Source organism: Protopterus annectens, chromosome 6.part0 (assembly GCF_019279795.1).
Source record: "Protopterus annectens isolate FY-2018-M chromosome 6.part0, PAN1.0, whole genome shotgun sequence".
In the NCBI taxonomy this organism is placed as follows: Eukaryota; Metazoa; Chordata; order Ceratodontiformes; family Protopteridae; genus Protopterus; species Protopterus annectens.
Window position 1 is genome coordinate 1,191,576,956 of NC_056737.1, and position 25,566 is coordinate 1,191,602,521.

The 25,566-nt window shown below is 38.7% G+C and overlaps 1 protein-coding gene across 1 annotated transcript in view; it reads left to right on the forward strand.

Moving 5' to 3' along the window:
* Positions 1–25,566, forward strand: part of LOC122803966 (polyunsaturated fatty acid lipoxygenase ALOX15B-like) — a 217,941-nt gene that overhangs the window by 5,572 nt on the left and 186,803 nt on the right. The window contains exon 2 of the mRNA XM_044073644.1: positions 100–269. Coding sequence (XP_043929579.1) covers positions 100–269 — 170 coding nt within the window. The remainder of the gene's footprint in view (positions 1–99; positions 270–25,566) is intronic.

Sequence of the window (25,566 nt, forward strand, 5' to 3'; positions counted from 1 at the left end):
ATTATGAAGAGAGGGACACTTCCTTTGTTTACTGTTATGGTGTGTAAATCAAGTCTGTTTTTCCTTGTCTCTTAGTAATTATGCATTTTGGTTTTCCAGTACTCAAGTTGTAACTATGAAGACCACTTTGATATCTTAGTGAAGGCTTTCAAACTAGTCACCTATGAAAGCCTTTGTCTGCCAGATGATTTGGAAAATCGAGGTGTGAAGGATCTGAAAAATTATTACTACAAAGAAGATGGAATGTTGCTGTGGAATGCAATAAATGAGTAAGTTGTGTTCAGCTCTATGTTTTCAGATTAATATGTTAACTGGTTAGAAATCATTACAAATATAAAACCAAGGCCCTTAACCTGCAATGCAGTGCATTCTGCTTGTATGTCAGTGCAGTAAGTCAGATTACTGGCAACATCAGAAAAACTCTATATCCATGTTACATCGTGCTGAATTTTATTTTACAAAATACATCTGTTGAAACCTCTTGAAAAATGTAATTCATGTACTGTATGATGTTCAGAGATATGAAGTTTTGCTAAGTCTTTATGGCAAGTAACTTTGCTTTATGGTTCACAGGTATGAGGTCACTCAGAGACAAAACCTAGATAGACCACAAAGAATTTAGTAGCCTATTAATGAGAGGGAGATAATTGGTGTGCTATGTCACCTTAGCAGAAATGTTACACCTAGATTCAATGGTCACTTCCTTTGCAAGGAAGAGTCCAATTATTTATCAACCATTGCAGTTACTGCACTGACGTTTAAAAAATCCCTCTTCATGGAAAAACACTGATGGTATTGCTGATAAAAATGTCCATGATCATAAAACTTTCCTGAAGCAAGTGTAGAATTATGTCTGATGAATTGGTAGGACCTCTGGCATGCCACAAGTCTGTGGGCCTACAGTACATCAAAGATTTCAGTTTAAATGTTTTTATGCTTTGTTGACTGGGTTAGTCCCACTAGGCCATCAGCCTCTTTTCAGGGGAGACCTGTGGGAAATTTCCATACTATGATAGGTGCAATGGGATCTTTTGTATCCACCTGAGCTACCACTAACTCAGGCAGATGGGGCCTCAGTATAAAATCTCATCTGAAGAATGCTATACTCAGGAGTGCAGCACCCACCTTATACTGTATTGCAGTGTCAGTAGAGGGAAATGAATCCAGGTTACTGGTGTGGGAATAGAACCAAAAGCAAGTGTGCCACTTGTTGTACCATTAACACTGACCATTTATGTTCCACCATTTTATTTTAGTAAGGTCAATAACAAATAAGTAAGGGTCATCCTGCTGCTCTCTTCAAAGCATGGAATTCCAGTCTGAGACTAGCTTACTCCACAATTTCATAAGCCACATTTGAATATTTATTGGCAGGTGACTGTCACATATTTGTAAGCTCTAATGGGAGATAATTTGTTCACATGACTTTGGAAAGAAGCAGTAGTTATGAATCAGAAATAATGCCTCTAATCAAAGTTGTGTGTTCTTCAACAAAGCCACAGCTCAGCCCAGTTTATAGCCTTCTCATTCTGGGGCTACATTATGAGAAAGTGACCTTAGACTATACAGCCCTTGTGTCCAAGATGGCTGTAAGGCTGATGCACTAGGTTTCCCTGTAATAAATAAAGAGTTGCATGTTTACTCTTATATAGTTTACTGTTTTGGGATGGAGAAAGTAATATTAGGGCAATTAATCCAGTACCTGAATAAATACTGCCTGCTTATTGTCAGCCTACACATTTTTTCCAAAGTCATGGCACTGTGGCAGTCAATTGTCTGTTTACTGACAAGGTATTCAATGGAATGTGTTACAGAAAAATAACTACGGCCATCCTCACTGACTTTGTAAAGCATTTCACCTGTTGACTTTGTCTTACTTCAACTCTTACTGAATCATGTGGGCATGGAAGTAAACTTCAAAACAAAATAATTAATGTAAAAGAAAGTCTTGGCCTATCTGTCTTTTCATTGTTACATCTAGAGATTACGTAAGGGCCCTGACTTGAACCTCTGATATTCAATTTGTCAGTTACCTCTGCATAGACTTTCCTGGTATTAATGTCCTTTGAAGATGACTTTTTCAATCCCTATTATACAGTTCTCATGAAACATTTCAAAATAAATGATAAAATGATCTATCATCCATTATTTTCTGGTGTCAAAGTACGAGGTTCATTGTCAACTACCGCCAAACAAAGGTAAAGTTCTTTGACACAGCAGATTGGACCAGAAGAGTACCACCTTAGTGGAATCTTAAGGAACTGAGGGATGTAAAATTATCTGAATGTTTTAAAGTTATTGCCTTATGCATAGCTTTGTCACTGAAGCTGTAACAAAAAAGTAAATAGGTAGACATCTACCAGAAATGTTCTAGGCTTTTATACCGAAAGGTAAGAGATTCTGGCAATTAGTACAGGGGGTTAAAGCTACGACTTGTTAATGAGCTGTTTCCTGTGCCAAGGGTGGACGGTTTGAATTTTTGGGGAGAGTAGGTTTGGCAGAGTGTTAAGGTCTTCACCTCATAGATACAAGGTACAGGATTTTATTTTGACTTCAGGTTACTGGCTAGGGTTAAAATGGCCATTCAGGGTAGTTATCCAAACATTCACAATGGACTTCATGTGGGACCTTCCTGGTTCACATAAATAATGCTATCCCATGATTTTCTCAGTTTCGAAAGGTAACATTAAGTTGCTGTAGATATTACAAAATATAATGTTTTTTCTACTTTTTTTTAAATACGGGCGGTGCAGTGGTGCACTGGTTAATGTTGTCACCTCACAGCAAGAGGTTCTCCGGTTTGATTCTTGCATGTTCTCCCTGTGTTGGTGTGGGTTTCCTCCGGGTACTCCGGTTTCCTCCCACATGCCAAAAACATGCATCTGGAGCATTTCTCCCCAGGCCTCCGCTGAAAACAGGCTCTGTGGAACCTAGTTGGACTTTCCCGGTCAACAAATGATAAATAAATAAATAAATAAATAAATAAATAATGACTGTGCTTAGGAAAGCAACACCACTGTAACTTACCAGCTTGCCTGTGGTGCTTGACTAATTTGTTGATTTTTACAATGGTTTTTAAGTTCTACTTTCCAAACCCTTGTGTATTCATTGTTACTGCATTCATTATTCAAATGTAACACTCCAACCTAAGGCCCAGTGCCAATGACAACATAAATGTCATTTGATCCAGACCACAGTATAGGAACTGACCCTTTTTGACATCTGACCAGATAGCAGAGTATTATAGAGTCACTGGTAAGTTAAACTAACAATCTTTTTTGAGCAACTACTGCCATATGTCTAATCCAAGATGGAGTGTACATGTGAAGTGTTCCCTTCCAGTTAGGTGGTCTTCTCCATTTCAACTCTTCAAACTCATCTTTCATTTAATTCTTTATATCTAATATGCTATACTTTCCCTTTATTGTATGTTATCTCTTCTGCTACAATTACAAATTGACCTATTAGAAAGTATTCACTTAAATCATCTGTAATGTTAAAGTCATATGTTTAAATAATAAATAATTTCTCACTATTTTACCACAAGTTTATTGAGATTAATTATAAGAAAACAGTTTTCAAAATGTATAAATTAAATTAATTTGCAGACTTAAATATAGAAACAGTGTAAAACATCCTACAGACAAATACAAAGCATGTACATGATATGGAAACAATTAAATTAGAACACAGCATAAAACTATGTACAAAAAATGCATTTCTTAAGAAAATAACTCCAGGTTAAATTGTACTCTTACTCAACCAGGCTGAAATGTTTTGTGCAGAAATGTGAGAAGAAAGAGTATGTGCTCAACTTATGAGGATGTTTTGCATGGAAGCCTCCCCTAAATTTGTTAATCAAATACTGCCAATCACCTAGCTGGCTGTTTAAATACGGACCTTTCATCATTGGCTGTTGGTTCCCATACCCCCATCAAACACTCACCTATGTATTTATTTATCTAGCTGGCTAATTACTTACTGACCTTTCATCATTGGCTGTTGGTACCCATACCCCATCTAACACTCACTTATTTATTTATTTATTCATCTAGCTGGCTAATTACTTACTGACCTTTCAGCTTTGGCTGTTGGTACCCATACCCCATCACACACTCATTTATTTATCTAGCTGGCTAATTACTTACTGACCTTTCATCACTAGCTTTAGGTACCCATACCCCATCATACATCCACTTATTTATTTATCTATCTCGGTAGCTAATTACTTACTGACCTTTTATTATTGGCTGTTGGTACCATTCCCCATCACACACTCATTTATTTATTTATCTAGCTGGCTAATTACTTACTGACCTTTCATCATTGGCTGTTGGTACCCATACCCCATCACACACTCACTTATTTATCTATTTATCAACCTGGCTAATTATTTACTGACCTTTCATCATTGGCAGTTGGTACCCATACCCCATCACACACTCACATATATATTTATTTATCTAGCTGGCTAATTACTTACTGACCTTTCATCATTGGCTGTTGGTACCCATACCCCATCACACACTCATTTATTTATCTAGCTGGCTAATTACTTACTGACCTTTCATCATTGGCTTTAGGTACCCATACCCCACCATACACTCACTTATTTATTTATCTAGCTGGCTAATTACTTACTGACCTTTCATCACTGGCTGTTGGTACCCATACCCCATCACACACTCACTTATTTATTTATTTATCTAGCTGGCTAATTACTTACTGACCTTTCATCACTGGCTGTTGGTACCCATACCCCATCACACACTCACGTATTTGTTTATTTATCTAGCTGGCTAATTACTTACTGACCTTTCATCACTGGCTGTTGGTACCCATACCCCATCACACACTCACTTATTTATTTATCTTGCTGGCTAATTAATTACTGACCTTTCATCACTGGCTGTTGGTAGCTATACCCCATCACACACTCACTTATTCATTTATTTATCAAGCAGGCTAATTACTTACTGACCTTTCATCATTGGCTTTAGGTACCCACACCCCATCATACACTCACTTATTTATTTATTTATTTATTTATTTATTTATTTATTTATTTATTTATCTAGGTGGCTAATTACTTACTGATCTTTCATCATTGGCTGTTGGTAACCATACCCCATCATACACTCACTTATTTATTTATTTATCTAGATGGCTAATTACTTATTGACCTTACATCATTGACTGTTGGTACCCATACCCCATCACACACTCCCTTATTTATTTATTTATCTAGCTGGCTAATTACTTACTGACCTTTCATCATTGGCTGTTGGTACCCATACCCCATCACACACTCAATTATTTATTTATTCATCTACCTGGCTAATTACTTACTGACCTTTCATCATTGGCTGTTGGTACCCATACCCCATCACACACTCACTTATTTATTTATCTAGCTGGCTTATTACTTAGTGACCTTTCATCATTGGCTGTTGGTACCCATACCCCATAACATACTCATTTATTTATCTAGCTGGCTAATTACCTACTGACCTTTCATCATTGGCTTTAGGTACCCATACCCCATCATACACTCACTTATTTATTTATTTATCTAGCTGGCTAATTACTTACTGACCTTTCATCATTGGCTGTTGGTACCCATACCCCATCACACACTCACTTATTTATTTTTTTATCTAGCTGGCTAATTACTTGCTGGCCTTTCATCACTGGCGGTTGGTACCCATGCCCCATCACACACTCATTTATTTATTTATCTAGCTGGCTAATTACTTACTGACCTTTCATCATTGGCTGTTGGTACCCATACCCCATCACACACTCACTTATTTATTTATTTATCTAGCTGGCTAATAACTTACTGACCTTTCATCTCTTGCTGTTGGTACCTATACCCCATCACATACTCACTTATTTATTTATTTATCTAGCTGGCTAATTAATTACTGACCTTTAATCATTGGCTGTTGGTACCCATACCCCATCACACACTCATTTATTTATTTATCTAGCTAGCTGGCTAATTACTTACTGACCTTTCATCACTGGCTGTTGGTACTCATACCCCATCACACACTCACTTACTTATTTATTTATCTAGCTGGCTAATTACTTACTGACCTTTCATCATTGGCTGTTGGTAACCATAACCCATCATACACTCACATATTTATTTATCTAGATGACTAATTACTTATGACCTTTCATCATTGACTGTTGGTACCCATACCCCATCACACACTCACTTATTTATTTATTTATCTAGCTGACTAATTACTTACTGACCTTTCATCATTGGCTGTTGGCACACATACCCCATCACACACTCACTTATTTATTTATTTATCTAGCTGGCTAATTACTTACTGACCTTTCATCACTGGCTGTTGTTACCCATACCCCATCACACACTCACTTATTTATTTATAGGTTCATAGGTAGATACTAGGCTATCTGCCCTAGGGCATTTATAAGCCAGCCAGAGTGTATTTGGCTTCCACCTCCCTATTAGATTAGCCTATTGTGCCTCTGTAAAGTAGATCACAGAAGGTACCCTTTTAAGATTAGTTTACTGTGCCTCTGTCTAGCAGGGACACAGAAAAGATTCCAGGGGTGAATTTGCGATTTCCCATCCACGCGTCCAGATTTTGCTTGACGTGGGTCAGCGAGGGGCTATGTCTAACATGAATTGGGATTCTATTCCAGAGTGAGGGAAGCCTCTGGGAAATGAATCTGTCCCTCCAGCATGTCCTATTTATTTTTGTACTGAGGTTTAAGTCCCTGGAGCATGTAGATCTAAGGGACTTGGATTTTTTGAGGTGGAGCATGTCCATTAATTCTGAGTTTGACATGGCTTTGTACGTCAGGCATAGATTGCCTCTGAGTAGGTGGTAAGCAACTGAGTAGAGCTGGAGTTTCTTTAGTCAAGCTGCATAGGACATCTGTTTGTAGCCCTGATCCTCTTGGTGAGATACTTTTGGGGTCTCTCCAGTTGCTGCAGGTGTCGGGTAAGGTACATCCCAAAAGGGACATTGTATTCAATTATGGGCCTGATGAGTGACGAGTAGAGGGGCACAATGACCTCTCTTGATCTAGATGCGAACCCTTTAGTGATAAGGTGGGCTATATAGAAGGTCTTTCTAACCACTTTGACAACGTGATTATCAAAGGAGAGATTACAGTCTACGTTGGTTCCCAAATCTCTAATTACTTCTTCCGTGCTTAATAGATTACCACCTATGTGGTAATTTGTGGGCACCTTGTTTTTCCCAAAGGGGATGACTATGCACTTTTCAGCATTTAGCTTGAGGCTGTGGCTCTGGCACCAAGCATCCATCTCTTTGAGACCATTTTGGAGGATGCTTGTGTCAGCTGGAGATTCGATTATGGCCCCCAGTTTGCAGTCATCTGCGAACATTGTCCGCCATAATCCCCCCGTGTTAGCCTCAACCTCAGAGAAGTATATACCGAAAAAGAGAGGTCCCAGAACTGAGCCCTATGGGACGCCACTTGTAACTGGTTTGGATTCGGACATGGCACCTGCGATTCTGACCATGTGGGTTCTATCTCTGAGCCAGTTTCCAACCCATCTTGTGATATAAGGGTTGATATTTAAGCTGGTAAGCTTATTTATGATGCCTGAGTGGGGAATTGTGTTGAAGGCTTTTGCGAGGTCCAGGTAGGCTGTGTGGACTACCTTGCCCTCATCTATGGCTTTGGTAACTGTTATTTATCTAGCTGGATTACTTACTGACCTTTCATCACTGGCTGTTGGTACCTATACCCCATCACACACTCACTTATTTATTTATTTATCTAGCTGGCTAATTACTTACTGACTTTTCATCATTGGCTGTTGGTACCCATACCCCATCACACACTCATTTATTTATTTATCTAGCTGGCTAATTACTTACTGACTTTTCATCATTGGCTGTTGGTACCCATACCCCATCACACACTCACTTATGTATTTATTTATCTATCTACCTAGCTAATTACTTACTGACCTTTCATCATTGGCTGTTGGTACCCATACCCCTTCACACACTCACTTATTTATTATATTTATCTAGCTGGTTAATTACTTACTGACCTTTCATCATTGGCTGTTGGTACCCATACCCCATCACACACTCATTTATTTATCAGGCTGGCTAATTACTTACTGACCTTACATCATTGGCTTTAGGTACCCATACCCCATCACACACTCACTTATTTATTTATTTATCTAGATGGCTAATTACTTACTGACCTTTCATCATTGGTTTTGGTACCCATACCCCATCAAACATTCATTTATGTATTTATTTATCTAGCTAGCTGGCTAATTACTTACTGACCTTTCATCACTGGCTGTTGGTACCCATACCCCATCACACACTCACTTACTTATTTATTTATCTAGCTGGCTAATTACTTACTGACCTTTCATCATTGGCTGTTGGTAACCATAACCATCATACACTCACTTATTTATTTATCTAGATGGCTAATTACTTACTGACCTTTCATCATTGACTGTTGGTACCCATACCCCATCACACACTCACTTAATTATTTATTTATCTAGCTGACTAATTACTTACTGACCTTTCATCATTGGCTGTTGGCACACATACCCCATCACACACTCACTTATTTATTTATTTATCTAGCTGGCTAATTACTTACTCCTTTCGTCACTGGCTGTTGGTACCCATACTCCATCACACACTCACTTATTTATTTATTTATCTAGCTGGGTAATTACTTACTGACCTTTCATCATTGGCTGTTGGCACACATACCCCATCACACACTCACTTATTTATTTATTTATCAAGCTGGCTAATTACTTACTGACCTTTCATCATTGGCTGTTGGCACACATACCCCATCACACACTCACTTATTTATTTATTTATCTAGCTGGCTAATTACTTACTCCTTACGTCACTGGCTGTTGGTACCCATACTCCATCACACACTCACTTATTTATTTATTTATCTAGCTGGCTAATTACTTACTGACCTTTCATCATTGGCTTTAGGTACCCACACCCCATCATACACTCACTTATTTATTTATTTATTTAGTTATTAATTAATTTATTTATTTATTTATCAAAGTGGCTAATTACTTACTGATCTTTCATCATTGGCTGTTGGTACCCATGCTCCATCACACACTCACTTATTTATTTATTTATCTAGCTGGGTAATTACTTACTGACCTTTCATCACAGGCTCTTGTTACCCATACCCCATCACACACTCATTTATTTATAGGTTCATAGGTTCATAGGTAGATACTAGGTTATCTGCCCTAGGGCATTTATAAGCCAGCCAGAGTGTATTTGGCTTCTGCCTCCCTATTAGATTAGCCTGATGTGCCTCTGTAAAGTAGGTCACAGAAGGTACCCTTTTAAGATTAGTTTACTGTGCCTCTGTCTAGCAGGGACACAGAAGAGATCCCAGGGTGAATTTGCAATTTCCCATCCACGCGTCCAGATTTTGCTTGAAGAAGGTCAGCGAGGGGCTATGTCTAACATGAACTGGGATTCTATTCCAGAGTGAGGGGAGCATCTGGGAAATGAATCTGTCCCTCCAGCATGTCCTATTTATTTTTGTACTGAGGTTTAAGTCCCTGGAGCGTGTAGCTCTAAGGGACTTGGATATTTTGAGGTGGAGCATGTCCATTAATTCTGGGTTTGACATGGCTTTGTACTTCAGGCATAGATCGCCTCTGAGTAGGCGGTAACCAGCTGAGTAGAGCTGGAGTTTCTTTAGTCGAGCTGCATAGGACATCTTTTTTGTAGCCCATGATCCTCTTGGTAAGGTACTTTTGGGGTCCTTCCAGTTGCTGCAGGTGTCGGATAAGGTATATCCCAAAAGGGGCATTGTATTCAATTATGGGCCTGATGAGTGATGAGTAGAGGGGCACAATGACCTCTCTTGATCTAGATGCGAACCCTTTCATGATAAGGTGGGATATATAGAAGGTCTTTCTAACCACTTTGGCAACGTGATTATCAAAGGAGAGATTACAATCTACGTTGGTCCCCAAATCTCTAATTACTTCTTCCATACTTAATGGATTACCACCTATGTTGTAATTTGTGGGCACCTTGTTTTTCCCAAAGGGGATGACTATGCACTTTTTAGCATTTAGCTTGAGGCCGTGGCTCTGGCACCAAGCATCCGTCTCTGTGAGACCCTTTTGGAGGATGCTTGTGTCAGCTGGAGATTTGATTAGGGCCCCCAGTTTGCAGTAATCTGCGTAGTTTGTCAGCCATAATCACCCCGTGTTAGCCTGAACATCAGAGAAGTATATACCAAACAAGAGAGGTCCCAGAACTGAGCCCTGTGGGATGCCAGTTGTAACTGGTTTGGATTCGGACATGGCACCTGCGATTCTGACCATGTGGGTTCTATCTATGAGCCAGCTTGCAACCCATCTTGTGATACAGGGGATGATATTTAAGTTGGTAAGCTTATTTATGATGCCTGAGTGGGGTATTGTGTCGAAGGGTTTTGCGAGGTCCAGGTAGGCTGTGTGGACTACCTTGCCCTCATCTATGGCTTTGTTAACTGTTATTTATCTAGCTGGATAATTACTTACTGACCTTTCATCACTGGCTGTTGGTACCTATACCCCATCACACACTCACTTATTTATTTATTTATTTATCTAGCTGGCTCAGTACTTTCTGACTTTTCATCATTGGCTGTTGGTACCCATACCCCATCACACACTCATTTATTTATTTATCTAGCTAGCTAATTACTTACTGACCTTTCATCATTGGCTGATGAAACCCATACCCCATCACACACTCACTTATTTATTTATTTATCTAGCTGGCTATTTACTTACTGACCTTTCATCATTGGCTGTTGGTACCCATACCCCTTCACACACTCACTTATTTATTATATGTATCTAGCTGGTTAATAACTTACTAATCTTTCCTCATTGGCTGTTGGTATCCATACACCATCACATATTCACTTATTCATTTATTTATTTATTTATATAGCTGTCTAATTTCTTACTGACCATTCATCATTGGCTGTTGGTACACATACCCCATCACACACTCAGTTATTTATTATTTATCTAGCTGGCTAATTACTTACTGACCTTTCATCATTGGCTGTTGGCACCCATACCCCATCACACACTCATTTATTTATCAGGCTGGATAATTACTTACTGACCTTACATCATTGGCTTTAGGTACCCATACCCCATCATACACTCACTTATTTATGTATTTATTTATCTAGGTGGCTAATAACTTACTGACCATTCATCACTGGCTGTTGGTGCCCATACCCCACCACACACTCACTTATTTATTTATTTATCTAGCTGGCTAATTACTTACTGACCTTTCATCACTGGCTGTTGGTACCCATACCCCATCACACACTCACTTATTTATTTATTTATCTAGCTAGCTAATTACTTACTGACCTTTAATCACTGGCTGTTGGTACCCATACCCCATCACACACTCACTTATTTGTTTATATATCTAGCTGGCTAATTACTTACTGACCTTTCATCACTGGCTTTAGGTACCCATACCCCATCATACACCCACTTATTTATTTATCTATCTTTGTAGCTAATTACTTACTGACCTTTTATTATTGGCTGGTGGTATGAATTCCCCATCACACACCCATTTATTTATTTATCTAGCTAGCTAATTACTTACTGACCTTTCATCACTGGCTATTGGTACCCATAGCCCATCACACACTCACTTATTTATTTATTTATCAACCTGGCTAATTATTTACTGACCTTTCATCACTGGCAGTTTGTACCCATACCCCATCACACACTCACATATTTATTTATTTATTTATCTAGCTGGCTAATTACTTACTGACCTTTCATCATTGGTTGTTGGTACCCATACCCCATCACACACTCATTTATTTATCTAGCTGGCTAATTACTTACTGACCTTTCATCATTGGCTTTAGGTACCCATACCCCATCATACACTCACTTATTTATTTATCTAGCTGGCTAATTGCTTACTGAACTTTCATCACTGGCTGTTGGTACCCATACCCCATCACACACTCACTTATTTATTTATTTATCTAGCTGGCTAATTACTTACTGACCTTTCATCACTGGCTGTTGGTACCCATACCCCATCACACACTCACTTATTTGTTTATTTATCTAGCTGGCTAATTACTTACTGACCTTTCATCACTGGCTGTTGGTACCCATACCCCATCACACACTCACTTATTTATTTATCTTGCTGGCTAATTAATTACTGACCTTTCATCACTGGCTGTTGGTAGCTATACCCCATCACACACTCACTTATTCATTTATTTATCAAGCTGGCTAATTACTTACTGACCTTTCATCATTGGCTTTAGGTACCCACACCCCATCATACACTCACTTATTTATTTATTTATTTATTTATTTATTTATTTATTATTTTATCAAGGTGTCTAATTACTTACTGATCTTTCATCATTGGCTGTTGGTACCCATACCCCATCACACACTCATTTATTTATTTATCTAGCTAGCTAATTACTTACTGACCTTTCATCATTGGCTGGTGAAACCCATACCCCATCACACACTCACTTATTTATTTATTTATCTACCTGGCTAATTACTTACTGACCTTTCATCATTGGCTGTTGGTATCCATACCCCTTCACACACTCACTTATTTATTATATGTATCTAGCTAGTTAATTACTTACTGACCTTTCATCATTGGCTGTTGGTACCTATACACCATCACATATTCACTTATTCATTTATTTATTTATTTATATAGCTGGCTAATTACTTACTGACCATTCATCATTGGCTGTTGGTACACATACTCCATCACACACTCATTTATTATTTATCTAGCTGGCTAATTACTTACTGACCTGTCATCATTGGCTGTTGGTACCCATACCCCATCATACACTCACTTACTTATGTATTTATTTATCTAGGTGGCTAATTACTTACTGACCATTCATCACTGGCTGTTGGTACCCATACCCCACCACACACTCACTTATTTATTTATTTATCTAGCTGGCTAATTACTTACTGACCTTTCATCACTGGCTGTTGGTACCCATACCCCATCACACACTCACTTATTTATTTATTTATCTAGCTGGCTAATTACTTACTGACCTTTCATCACTGGCTGTTGGTACCCATACCCCATCACACACTCACTTATTTGTTTATATATCTAGCTGGCTAATTACTTACTGACCTTTCATCACTGGCTTTAGGTACCCATATCCCATCATACACCCACTTATTTATTTATCTATCTTGGTAGCTAATTACTTACTGACCTTTTGTTATTGGCTGGTGGTATGAATTCCCCATCACACACTCATTTATTTATTTATCTAGCTAGCTAATTACTTACTGACCTTTCATCACTGACTATTGGTACCCATACCCCATCACACACTCACTTATTTATTTATTTATCAACCTGGCTAATTATTTACTGACCTTTCATCACTGGCAGTTGGTACCCATACCCCATCACACACTCACATATTTATTTATTTATTTATCTAGCTGGCTAATTACTTACTGACCTTTCATCATTGGTTGTTGGTACCCATACCCCATCACACACTCATTTATTTATCTAGCTGGCTAATTACTTACTGACCTTTCATCATTGGCTTTAGGTACCCATACCCCATCATACACTCACTTATTTATTTATCTAGCTGGCTAATTACTTACTGAACTTTCATCACTGGCTGTTGGTACCCATACCCCATCACACACTCACTTATTTATTTATTTATCTAGCTGGCTAATTACTTACTGACCTTTCATCACTGGCTGTTGGTACCCATACCCCATCACACACTCACTTATTTGTTTATTTATCTAGCTGGCTAATTACTTACTGACCTTTCATCACTGGCTGTTGGTACCCATACCCCATCACACACTCACTTATTTGTTTATTTATCTAGCTGGCTAATTACTTACTGACCTTTCATCACTGGCTGTTGGTACCCATACCCCATCACACACTCACTTATTTATTTATTTATCTTCTGGCTAATTACTTACTGACCTTTCATCACTGGCTGTTGGTACCTATACCCCATCACACACCCATTTATTTATTTATCAAGCTGGCTAATTACTTACTGACCTTTTATTATTGGCTGTTGGTACCCATACCCCATCACACACTCACTTATTTATTTATTTATCAACTTGGCTAATTATTTACTGACCTTTCATCATTGGCAGTTGGTACCCATACCCCATCACACACTCACTTATTTATTTATTTATCTAGCTGGCTAATTACTTACTGACCTTTCATCATTGGCTGTTGGTACCCATACCCCATCACACACTCACTTATTTATTTATTTATCTAGCTGGCTAATTACTTACTGACCTTTCATCATTGGCTTTTGGTACCCATACCCCATCATACACTCACTTATTTATTTATCTAGCTGGCTAATTACTTACTGACCTTTCATCATTGGCTGTTGGTACCCATACCCCATCACACACTCACTTATTTATTTATTTATCTAGCTGGCTAATTACTTACTGACCTTTCATCATTGGCTGTTGGTACCCATACCCCATCACACACTCATTTATTTATTTATCTAGCTGGCTAATTACTTACTGACCTTTCATCACTGGCTGTTGGTACCCATACCCCATCACACACTCACTTATTTGTTTATTTATCTAGCTGGCTAATTACTTACTGACCTTTCATCACTGGCTGTTGGTACCCATACCCCATCACACACTCACTTATTTATTTATTTATCTAGCTGGCTAATTACTTACTGACCTTTCATCACTGGCTGTTGGTACCTATACCCCATCACACACTCACTTATTTATTTATCTAGCTGGCTAATTACTTACTGACCTTTCATCATTGGCTTTAGGTACCCACACCCCATCATACACTCATTTATTTATTTATTTATTTATCAAGGTGGCTAATTACTTACTGATCTTTTATCATTGGCTGTTGGTACCCATTCCCCATCACACACTCATTTATTTATTTATCTAGCTAGCTAATTACTTACTGACCTTTCATCATTGGCTGGTGGTAGCAATACCCCATCACACACTCACTTATTTATTTATTTATCTAGCTGGCTAATTACTTACTGACCTTTCATCATTGGCTGTTGGTACCCATACCCCATCACACACTCACTTATTTATTTATTTATCTAGCTGGCTAATTACTTACTGACCTTTCATCATTGGCTGTTGGTACCCATACCCCATCACACACTCACTTATTTATTTATTTATCTAGCTGGCTAATTACTTACTGACCTTTCATCATTGGCTGTTGGTACCCATACCCCATCACACACTCATTTATTTATTTATCTAGCTGGCTAATTACTTACTGACCTTTCATCATTGGCTGTTGGTACCCATACCCCATCACACACTCATTTATTTATCTAGCTGGCTAATTACTTACTGACCTTTCATCACTGGCTGTTGGTACCCATACCCCATCACACACTCACTTATTTATTTATTTATCTAGCTGGCTAATTACTTACTGACCTTTCATCACTGGCTGTTGGTACCCATACCCCATCACACACTCACTTATTTATTTATTTATCTAGCTGGCTAATTACTTACTGACCTTTCATCACTGGCTGTTGGTACCCATACCCCATCACACACTCACTTATTTATTTATTTATCTAGCTGGCTAATTACTTACTGACCTTTCATCACTGGCTGTTGGTACCCATACCCCATCACACACTCACTTATTTATTTATCTAGCTGGCTAATTACTTACTGACCTTTCATCACTGGCTGTTGGTACCCATACCCCATCACACTCTCTTTTTTATTTATTTATCTAGCTGGCTAATTACTTACTGACCTTTCATCATTGGCTGTTGGTACCCATACCCCATCATACACTCACTTATTTATTTATCTAGCTGGCTAATTACTTACTGACCTTTCATCATTGGCTGTTGGTACCCATACCCCATCACACACTCACTTATTTATTTATTTATCTAGCTGGCTAATTACTTACTGACCTTTCATCATTGGCTGTTGGTACCCATACCCCATCACACACTCACTTATTTATTTATTTATCTAGCTGGCTAATTACTTACTGACCTTTCATCATTGGCTGTTGGTACCCATACCCCATCACACACTCATTTATTTATTTATCTAGCTGGCTAATTACTTACTGACCTTTCATCATTGGCTGTTGGTACCCATACCCCATCACACACTCACTTATTTATTTATTTATCTAGCTGGCTAATTACTTACTGACCTTTCATCACTGGCTGTTGGTACCCATACCCCATCACACACTCACTTATTTATTTATTTATCTAGCTGGCTAATTACTTACTGACCTTTCATCATTGGCTGTTGGTACCCATACCCCATCACACACTCACTTATTTATTTATTTATCTAGCTGGCTAATTACTTACTGACCTTTCATCACTGGCTGTTGGTACCCATACCCCATCACACACTCACTTATTTATTTATTTATCTAGCTGGCTAATTACTTACTGACCTTTCATCACTGGCTGTTGGTACCCATACCCCATCACACACTCACTTATTTATTTATCTAGCTGGCTAATTACTTACTGACCTTTCATCACTGGCTGTTGGTACCCATACCCCATCACACACTCACTTATTTGTTTATTTATCTAGCTGGCTAATTACTTACTGACCTTTCATCACTGGCTTTAGGTACCCATACCCCATCATACACCCACTTATTTATTTATCTATCTTGGTAGCTAATTACTTACTGACCTTTTATTATTGGCTGGTGGTACCCATTCCCCATCACACACTCATTTATTTATTTATCTAGCTGGCTAATTACTTACTGACCTTTCATCACTGGCTGTTGGTACCCATACCCCATCACACACTCACTTATTTATTTATTTATCAACCTGGCTAATTATTTACTGACCTTTCATTACTGGCAGTTGGTACCCATACCCCATCACACACTCACATATTTATTTATTTATTTATCTAGCTGGCTAATTACTTACTGACCTTTCACCATTAGCTGTTGGTACCCATACCCCATCACACACTCATTTATTTATCTAGCTGGCTAATTACTTACTGACCTTTCATCATTGGCTTTAGGTACCCATACCCCATCTTACACTCACTTATTTATTTATCTAGCTGGCTAATTACTTACTGACCTTTCATCACTGGCTGTTGGTACCCATACCCCATCACACACTCACTTATTTATTTATTTATCTAGCTGGCTAATTACTTACTGACCTTTCATCACTGGCTGTTGGTACCCATACCCCATCACACACTCACTTATTTGTTTATTTATCTAGCTGGCTAATTACTTACTGACCTTTCATCACTGGCTGTTGGTACCCATACCCCATCACACACTCACTTATTTATTTATCTTGCTGGCTAATTAATTACTGACCTTTCATCACTGGCTGTTGGTAGCTATACCCCATCACACACTCACTTATTCATTTATTTATCAAGCTGGCTAATTACTTACTGACCTTTCATCATTGGCTTTCGGTACCCACACCCCATCATACACTCACTTATTTATTTATTTATTTATTTATTAATTTATCAAGGTGGCTAATTACTTACTGATCTTTCATCATTGGCTGTTGGTACCCATACCCCATCACACACTCACTTATTTATTTATTTATCGAGCTGGCTAATTACTTACTGACCTTTGATCACTGGCTTTTGGAACCCATACCCCATCACACACTCACTGATTTATTTATTTATCGAGCTGGCTAATTACTTACTGACCTTTGATCACTGGCTGTTGGAACCCATACCCCATCACACACTCACTTATTTATTTATTTATCTAGATGGCTAATTACTTATTGACCTTACATCATTGACTGTTGGAACCCATACCCCTTCGCTCACTCCCTTCTTTATTTATTTATTTATCTAGCTGGCTAATTACTTACTGACCTTTCATCATTGGCTGTTGGTACCCATACCCCATCACACACTCATTTATTTATATAGCTGGCTAATTACTTACTGACCTTTCATCATTGGCTTTAGGTACCCACACCCCATCATACACTCACTTATTTATTTATTTATTTATTTATTTATTTATTTATTTATTTATTTATTTATCAAAGTGGCTAATTACTTACTGATCTTTCATCATTGGCTGTTGGTACCCATACCCCATCACACACTCACTTATTTATTTATTTATCGAGCTGGCTAATTACTTACTGACCTTTGATCACTGGCTGTTGGAACCCATACCCTATCACACACTCACTTATTTATTTATTTATCGAGCTGGCTAATTACTTACTGACCTTTGATCACTGGCTGTTGGAACTCATACCCCATCATGCACTCACTTATTTATTTATTTATTTATTTATCTAGACGGCTAATTACTTATTGACCTTACATCATTGACTGTTGGTACCCATACCCCATCACACACTCCCTTATTTATTTATTTATCTAGCTGGCTAATTACTTACTGACCTTTCATCATTGGCTGTTGGTACGCATGCCCCATCACACACTCACTTATTTATTTATCTAGCTGGCTTATTACTTAGTGACCTTTCATCATTGGCTGTTGGTACCCATGCCCCATCACACACTCATTTATTTATTTATCTAGTTGGCTAATTACTAACTGACCTTTCATCACTAACTGTTGGTACCCATACCCCATCACACACTCACTTATTTATTTGTTTAAATAGCTGGCTAATTACTTACTGACCTTTCATTACTTGCTGTTGGTACCTATACCCCGTCACATACTCACTTATTTATTTATTTATCTAGCTAGCTAATTACTTACTGACCTTTCATCATTGGCTGTTGGTACCCATACCCCATCACACACTCATTTATTTATTTATCTAGCTAGCTGGCTAATTACTTACTGACCTTTCATCACTGGTTGTTGGTACCCATACCCCATCACACACTCAATTACTTATCTATTTATCTAGCTGGCTAATTACTTACTGACCTTTCATCATTGACTGTTGGTAACCATAACCCATCATACACTCACTTATTTATTTATCTAGATGACTAATTACTTACTGACCTTTCATCATTGACTATTGGTACCCATACCACATCACACACTCACTTATTTATTTATTTATCTAGCTGACTAATTACTTACTGACCTTTCATCATTGGCTGTTGGCACACGTACCCCATCACACACTCACTTATTTATTTATTTATCAAGCTGGCTAATTACTTACTCCTTTCGTCACTGGCTGTTGGTACCCATACTCCATCACACACTCATTTAATTATTTATCTAGCTGGCTAATTATTTACTGACCTTTCATCACTGGCTGTTGTTACCCATACCCCATCACACACTCACTTATTTATTTATAGGTTCATAGGTAGATACTAGGCTATCTGCCCTAGGGCATTTATAAGCCAGCCAGAGTGTATTTGGCTTCCACCTCCCTATTAGATTAGCCTATTGTGCCTCTGTAAAGTAGATCACAGAAGGTACCCTTTTAAGATTAGTTTACTGTGCCTCTGTCTAGCAGGGACACAGAAAAGATCCCAGGGGTGAATTTGCGATTTCCCATCCACGTGTCCAGATTTCGCTTGAAGAGGGTCAGCGAGGGGCTATGTCTAACATGAATTGGGATTCTATTCCAGAGTGAGGGAAGCCTCTGGGAAATGACTCTGTCCCTCCAGCATGTCCTATTTATTTTTGTACTGAGGTTTAAGTCCCTGTAGCATGTAGATCTAAGGGACTTGGATTTTTTGAGGTGGAGCATGTCCATTAATTCTGAGTTTGACATGGCTTTGTACGTCAGGCATAGATCACCTCTGAGTAGGTGGTAAGCAACTGAGTAGAGCTGGAGTTTCTTTAGTCAAGCTGCATAGGACATCTGTTTGTAGCCCTGATCCTCTTGGTGAGATACTTTTGGGGTCTCTGCAGTTGCTGCAGGTGTCGGGTAAATTACATCCCAAAAGGGGCATTGCATTCAATTATGGGCCTGATGAGTTATGAGTAGAGGGGCACAATGACTTCTCTTGATCTAGATGCGAACCCTTTCGTGATAAGTGGGCTATATAGAAGGTCTTTCTAACCACTTTGGCAACATGATTATCAAAGGAGAGATTACAATCTACGTTGGTCCCCAAATCTCTAATTACTTCTTCCATGCTTAATAGATTACCACCTATGTGGTAATTTGTGGGCACCTTGTTTTTCCCAAAGGGGATGACTATGCACTTTTCAGCATTTAGCTTGAGGCCGTGGCTCTGGCACCAAGCATCCATCTCTTTGAGACCCTTTTGGAGGATGCTTGTGTTAGCTGGAGATTCGATTATGGCCCCCAGTTTGCAGTCATCTGCGAACATTGTCAGCCATAATCCCTCCGTGTTAGCCTGAACCTCAGAGAAGTATATACCGAAAAAGAGAGGTCCCAGAACTGAGCCCTATGGGATGCCACTTGTAACTGGTTTGGATTCGGACATGGCACCTGCGATTCTGACCATGTGGGTTCTATCTCTGAGCCAGTTTCCAACCCATCTTGTGAAATAGGGGTTGATATTTAAGCTGGTAAGCTTATTTATGGTACCCGAGTGGGGTATTGTGTTGAAGGCTTTTGCGAGGTCCAGGTAGGCTGTGTGGACTACCTTGCCCTCATCTATGGCTTTGGTAACTGTTATTTATCTAGCTGGATAATTACTTACTGACCTTTCATCACTGGCTGTTGGTACCTATGCCCCATCATACACTCACTTATTTATTTATTTATCTAGCTGACTAATTACTTACTGACTTTTCATCATTGGCTGTTGGTACCCATACCCCATCACACACTCACTTATTTATTTATTTATCTAGCTGGCTAATTACTTACTGAACTTTCATCACTGGCTGTTGGTACCCATACCACATCACACACTCACTTATTTGTTTATTTATCTAGCTGGCTAATTACTTACTGACCTTTCATCACTGGCTGTTGGTACCCATACCCCATCACACACTCACTTATTTATTTATCTTGCTGGCTAATTAATTACTGACCTTTCATCACTGGCTGTTGGTAGCTATACCCCATCACACACTCACTTATTCATTTATTTATCAAGCTGGCTAATTACTTACTGACCTTTCATCATTGGCTTTCGGTACCCACACCCCATCATACACTCACTTATTTATTTATTTATTTATTTATTTATTTATTTATTTATTTATTTCTCAAGGTGGCTAATTACTTACTGATCTTTCATCATTGGCTGTTGGTACCCATACCCCATCACACACTCACTTATTTATTTATTTATCGAGCTGGCTAATTACTTACTGACCTTTGATCACTGGCTTTTGGAACCCATACCCCATCACACACTCACTTATTTATTTATTTATCGAGCTGGCTAATGACTTACTGACCTTTGATCACTGGCTGTTGGAACCCATACCCCATCATACACTCACTTATTTATTTATTTATCTAGATGGCTAATTACTTATTGACCTTACATCATTGACTGTTGGAACCCATACCCCATTGCACACTCCCTTCTTTATTTATTTATTTATCTAGCTGGCAAAATACTTACTGACCTTTCATCATTGGCTGTTGGTACCCATACCCCAACACACACTCATTTATTTATATAGCTGGCTAATTACTTACTGACCTTTCATCATTGGATTTAGGTACCCATACCCCATCATACACTCTCTTATTTATTTATCTTGCTGGCTAATTAATTACTGACCTTTCATCACTGGCTTTTGGTAGCTATACCACATCACACACTCACTTATTCATTTATTTATCAAGCTTGCTAATTACTTACTGGCCTTTCATCATTGGCTTTAGGTACCCACACCCCATCATACACTCACTTATTTATTTATTTATTTATTTATTTATTTATTTATTTATTTATCAAAGTGGCTAATTACTTACTGATCTTTCATCATTGGCTGTTGGTACCCATACCCCATCACACACTCACTTATTTATTTATTTATCGAGCTGTCTAATTACTTACTGAACTTTGATCACTGGCTGTTGGAACCCATACCCCATCACATACTCACTTATTTATTTATTTATCGAGCTGGCTAATTACTTACTGACCTTTGATCACTGGCTCTTGGAACCCATACCCCATCATACACCCACTTATGTATTTATTTATTTATCTAGATGGCTAATTACTTATTGACCTTACATCATTGACTGTTGGTACCCATACCCCATCACACACTCCCTTATTTATTTATTTATCTAGCTGGCTAATTACTTACTGACCTTTCATCATTGGCTGTTGGTACCCATGCCCCATCACACACTCACTTATTTATTTATCTAGCTGGCTTATTACTTAGTGACCTTTCATCATTGGCTGTTGGTACCCATGCCCCATCACACACTCATTTATTTATTTATCTAGCTGGCTAATTACTAACTGACCTTTCATCACTAACTGTTGGTACCCATACCCCATCACACACTCACTTATTTATTTGTTTATCTAGCTGGCTAATTACTTACTGACCTTTCATCACTTGCTGTTGGTACCTATACCCCATCACATACTCACTTATTTATTTATTTATCTAGCTAGCTAATTACTTACTGTCCTTTCATCATTGGCTGTTGGTACCCATACCCCATCACACACTCATTTATTTATTTATCTAGCTAGCTGGCTAATTACTTACTGACCTTTCATCACTGGTTGTTGGTACTCATACCCCATCACACACTCAATTACTTATCTATTTATCTAGCTGGCTAATTACTTACTGACCTTTCATCATTGACTGTTGGTAACCATAACCCATCATACACTCACTTATTTATGTATCTAGATGACTAATTACTTACTGACCTTTCATCATTGACTTTTGGTACCCATACCCCATCACACACTCCCTTATTTATTTATTTATCTAGCTGGCTAATTACTTACTGACCTTTCATCATTGGCTTTTGGTACCCATGCCCCATCACACACTCACTTATTTATTTATCTAGCTGGCTTATTACTTAGTGACCTTTCATCATTGGCTGTTTGTACCCATGCCCCATCACACACTCATTTATTTATTTATCTAGCTGGCTAATTACTAACTGACCTTTCATCACTAACTGTTGGTACCCATACCCCATCACACACTCACTTATTTATTTGTTTATCTAGCTGGCTAATTACTTACTGACCTTTCATCACTTGCTGTTGGTACCTATACCCCATCACATACTCACTTATTTATTTATTTATCTAGCTAGCTAATTACTTACTGACCTTTCATCATTGGCTGTTGGTACCCATACCCCATCACACACTCATTTATTTATTTATCTAGCTAGCTGGCTAATTACTTACTGACCTTTCATCACTGGTTGTTGGTACCCATACCCCATCACACACTCAATTACTTATCTATTTATCTAGCTGGCTAATTACTTACTGACCTTTCATCATTGACTGTTGGTAACCATAACCCATCATACACTCACTTATTTATGTATCTAGATGACTAATTACTTACTGACCTTTCATCATTGACTAATGATACCCATACCACATCACACACTCATTTATTTATTTATCTAGCTGACTAATTACTTACTGACCTTTCATCATTGGCTGTTGGCACACGTACCCCATCACACACTCACTTATTTATTTATTTATCAAGCTGGCTAATTACTTACTCCTTTCGTCACTGGCTGTTGGTACCCATACTCCATCACACACTCACTTATTTATTTATCTAGCTGGCGAATTACTTACTGACCTTTCATCACTGGCTGTTGTTACCCATACCCCATCACACACTCACTTATTTATTTATAGGTTCATAGGTAGATACTAGGCTATCTGCCCTAGGGCATTTATAAGCCAGCCAGAGTGTATTTGGCTTCCACCTCCCTATTAGATTAGCCTATTGTGCCTCTGTAAAGTAGATCACAGAAGGTACCCTTTTAAGATTAGTTTACTGTGCCTCTGTCTAGCAGGGACACAGAAAAGATCCCAGGGGTGAATTTGCGATTTCCCATCCACGTGTCCAGATTTCGCTTGAAGAGGGTCAGCGAGGGGCTATGTCTAACATGAATTGGGATTCTATTCCAGAGTGAGGGAAGCCTCTGGGAAATGAATCTGTCCCTCCAGCATGTCCTATTTATTTTTGTACTGAGGTTTAAGTCCCTGTAGCATGTAGATCTAAGGGACTTGGATTTTTTGAGGTGGAGCATGTCCATTAATTCTGAGTTTGACATGGCTTTGTACGTCAGGCATAGATCGCCTCTGAGTAGGTGGTAAGCAACTGAGTAGAGCTGGAGTTTCTTTAGTCAAGCTGCATAGGACATCTGTTTGTAGCCCTGATCCTCTTGGTGAGATACTTTTGGGGTCTCTGCAGTTGCTGCAGGTGTCGGGTAAGTTACATCCCAAAAGGGGCATTGCATTCAATTATGGGCCTGATGAGTTATGAGTAGAGGGGCACAATGACTTCTCTTGATCTAGATGCGAACCCTTTCATGATAAGGTGGGCTATATAGAAGGTCTTTCTAACCACTTTGGCAACATGATTATCAAAGGAGAGATTACAATCTACGTTGGTCCCCAAATCTCTAATTACTTCTTCCATGCTTAATAGATTACCACCTATGTGGTAATTTGTGGGCACCTTGTTTTTCCCAAAGGGGATGACTATGCACTTTTCAGCATTTAGCTTGAGGCCGTGGCTCTGGCACCAAGCATCCGTCTCTTTGAGACCCTTTTGGAGGATGCTTGTGTTAGCTGGAGATTCGATTATGGCCCCCAGTTTGCAGTCATCTGCGAACATTGTCAGCCATAATCCCTCCGTGTTAGCCTGAACCTCAGAGAAGTATATACCGAAAAAGAGAGGTCCCAGAACTGAGCCCTATGGGACGCCACTTGTAACTGGTTTGGATTCGGACATGGCACCTGTGATTCTGACCATGTGGGTTCTAACTCTGAGCCAGTTTCCAACCCATCTTGTGAAATAGGGGTTGATATTTAAGCTGGTAAGCTTATTTATGGTACCCGAGTGGGGTATTGTGTTGAAGGCTTTTGCGAGGTCCAGGTAGGCTGTGTGGACTACCTTGCCCTCATCTATGGCTTTGGTAACTGTTATTTATCTAGCTGGATAATTACTTACTGACCTTTCATCACTGGCTGTTGGTACCTATACCCCATCATACACTCACTTATTTATTTATTTATCTAGCTGACTAATTACTTACTGACTTTTCATCATTGGCTGTTGGTACCCATACCCCATCACACACTCATTTATTTATTTATCTAGCTAGCTAATTACTTACTGACCTTTCATCATTGGCTGGTCAAACCCATACCCCATCACACACTCACTTATTTATTTATTTATCTAGCTGGCTATTTACTTACTGACCTTTCATCATTGGCTGTTGGTACCCATACTCCCTCACACACTCACTTAT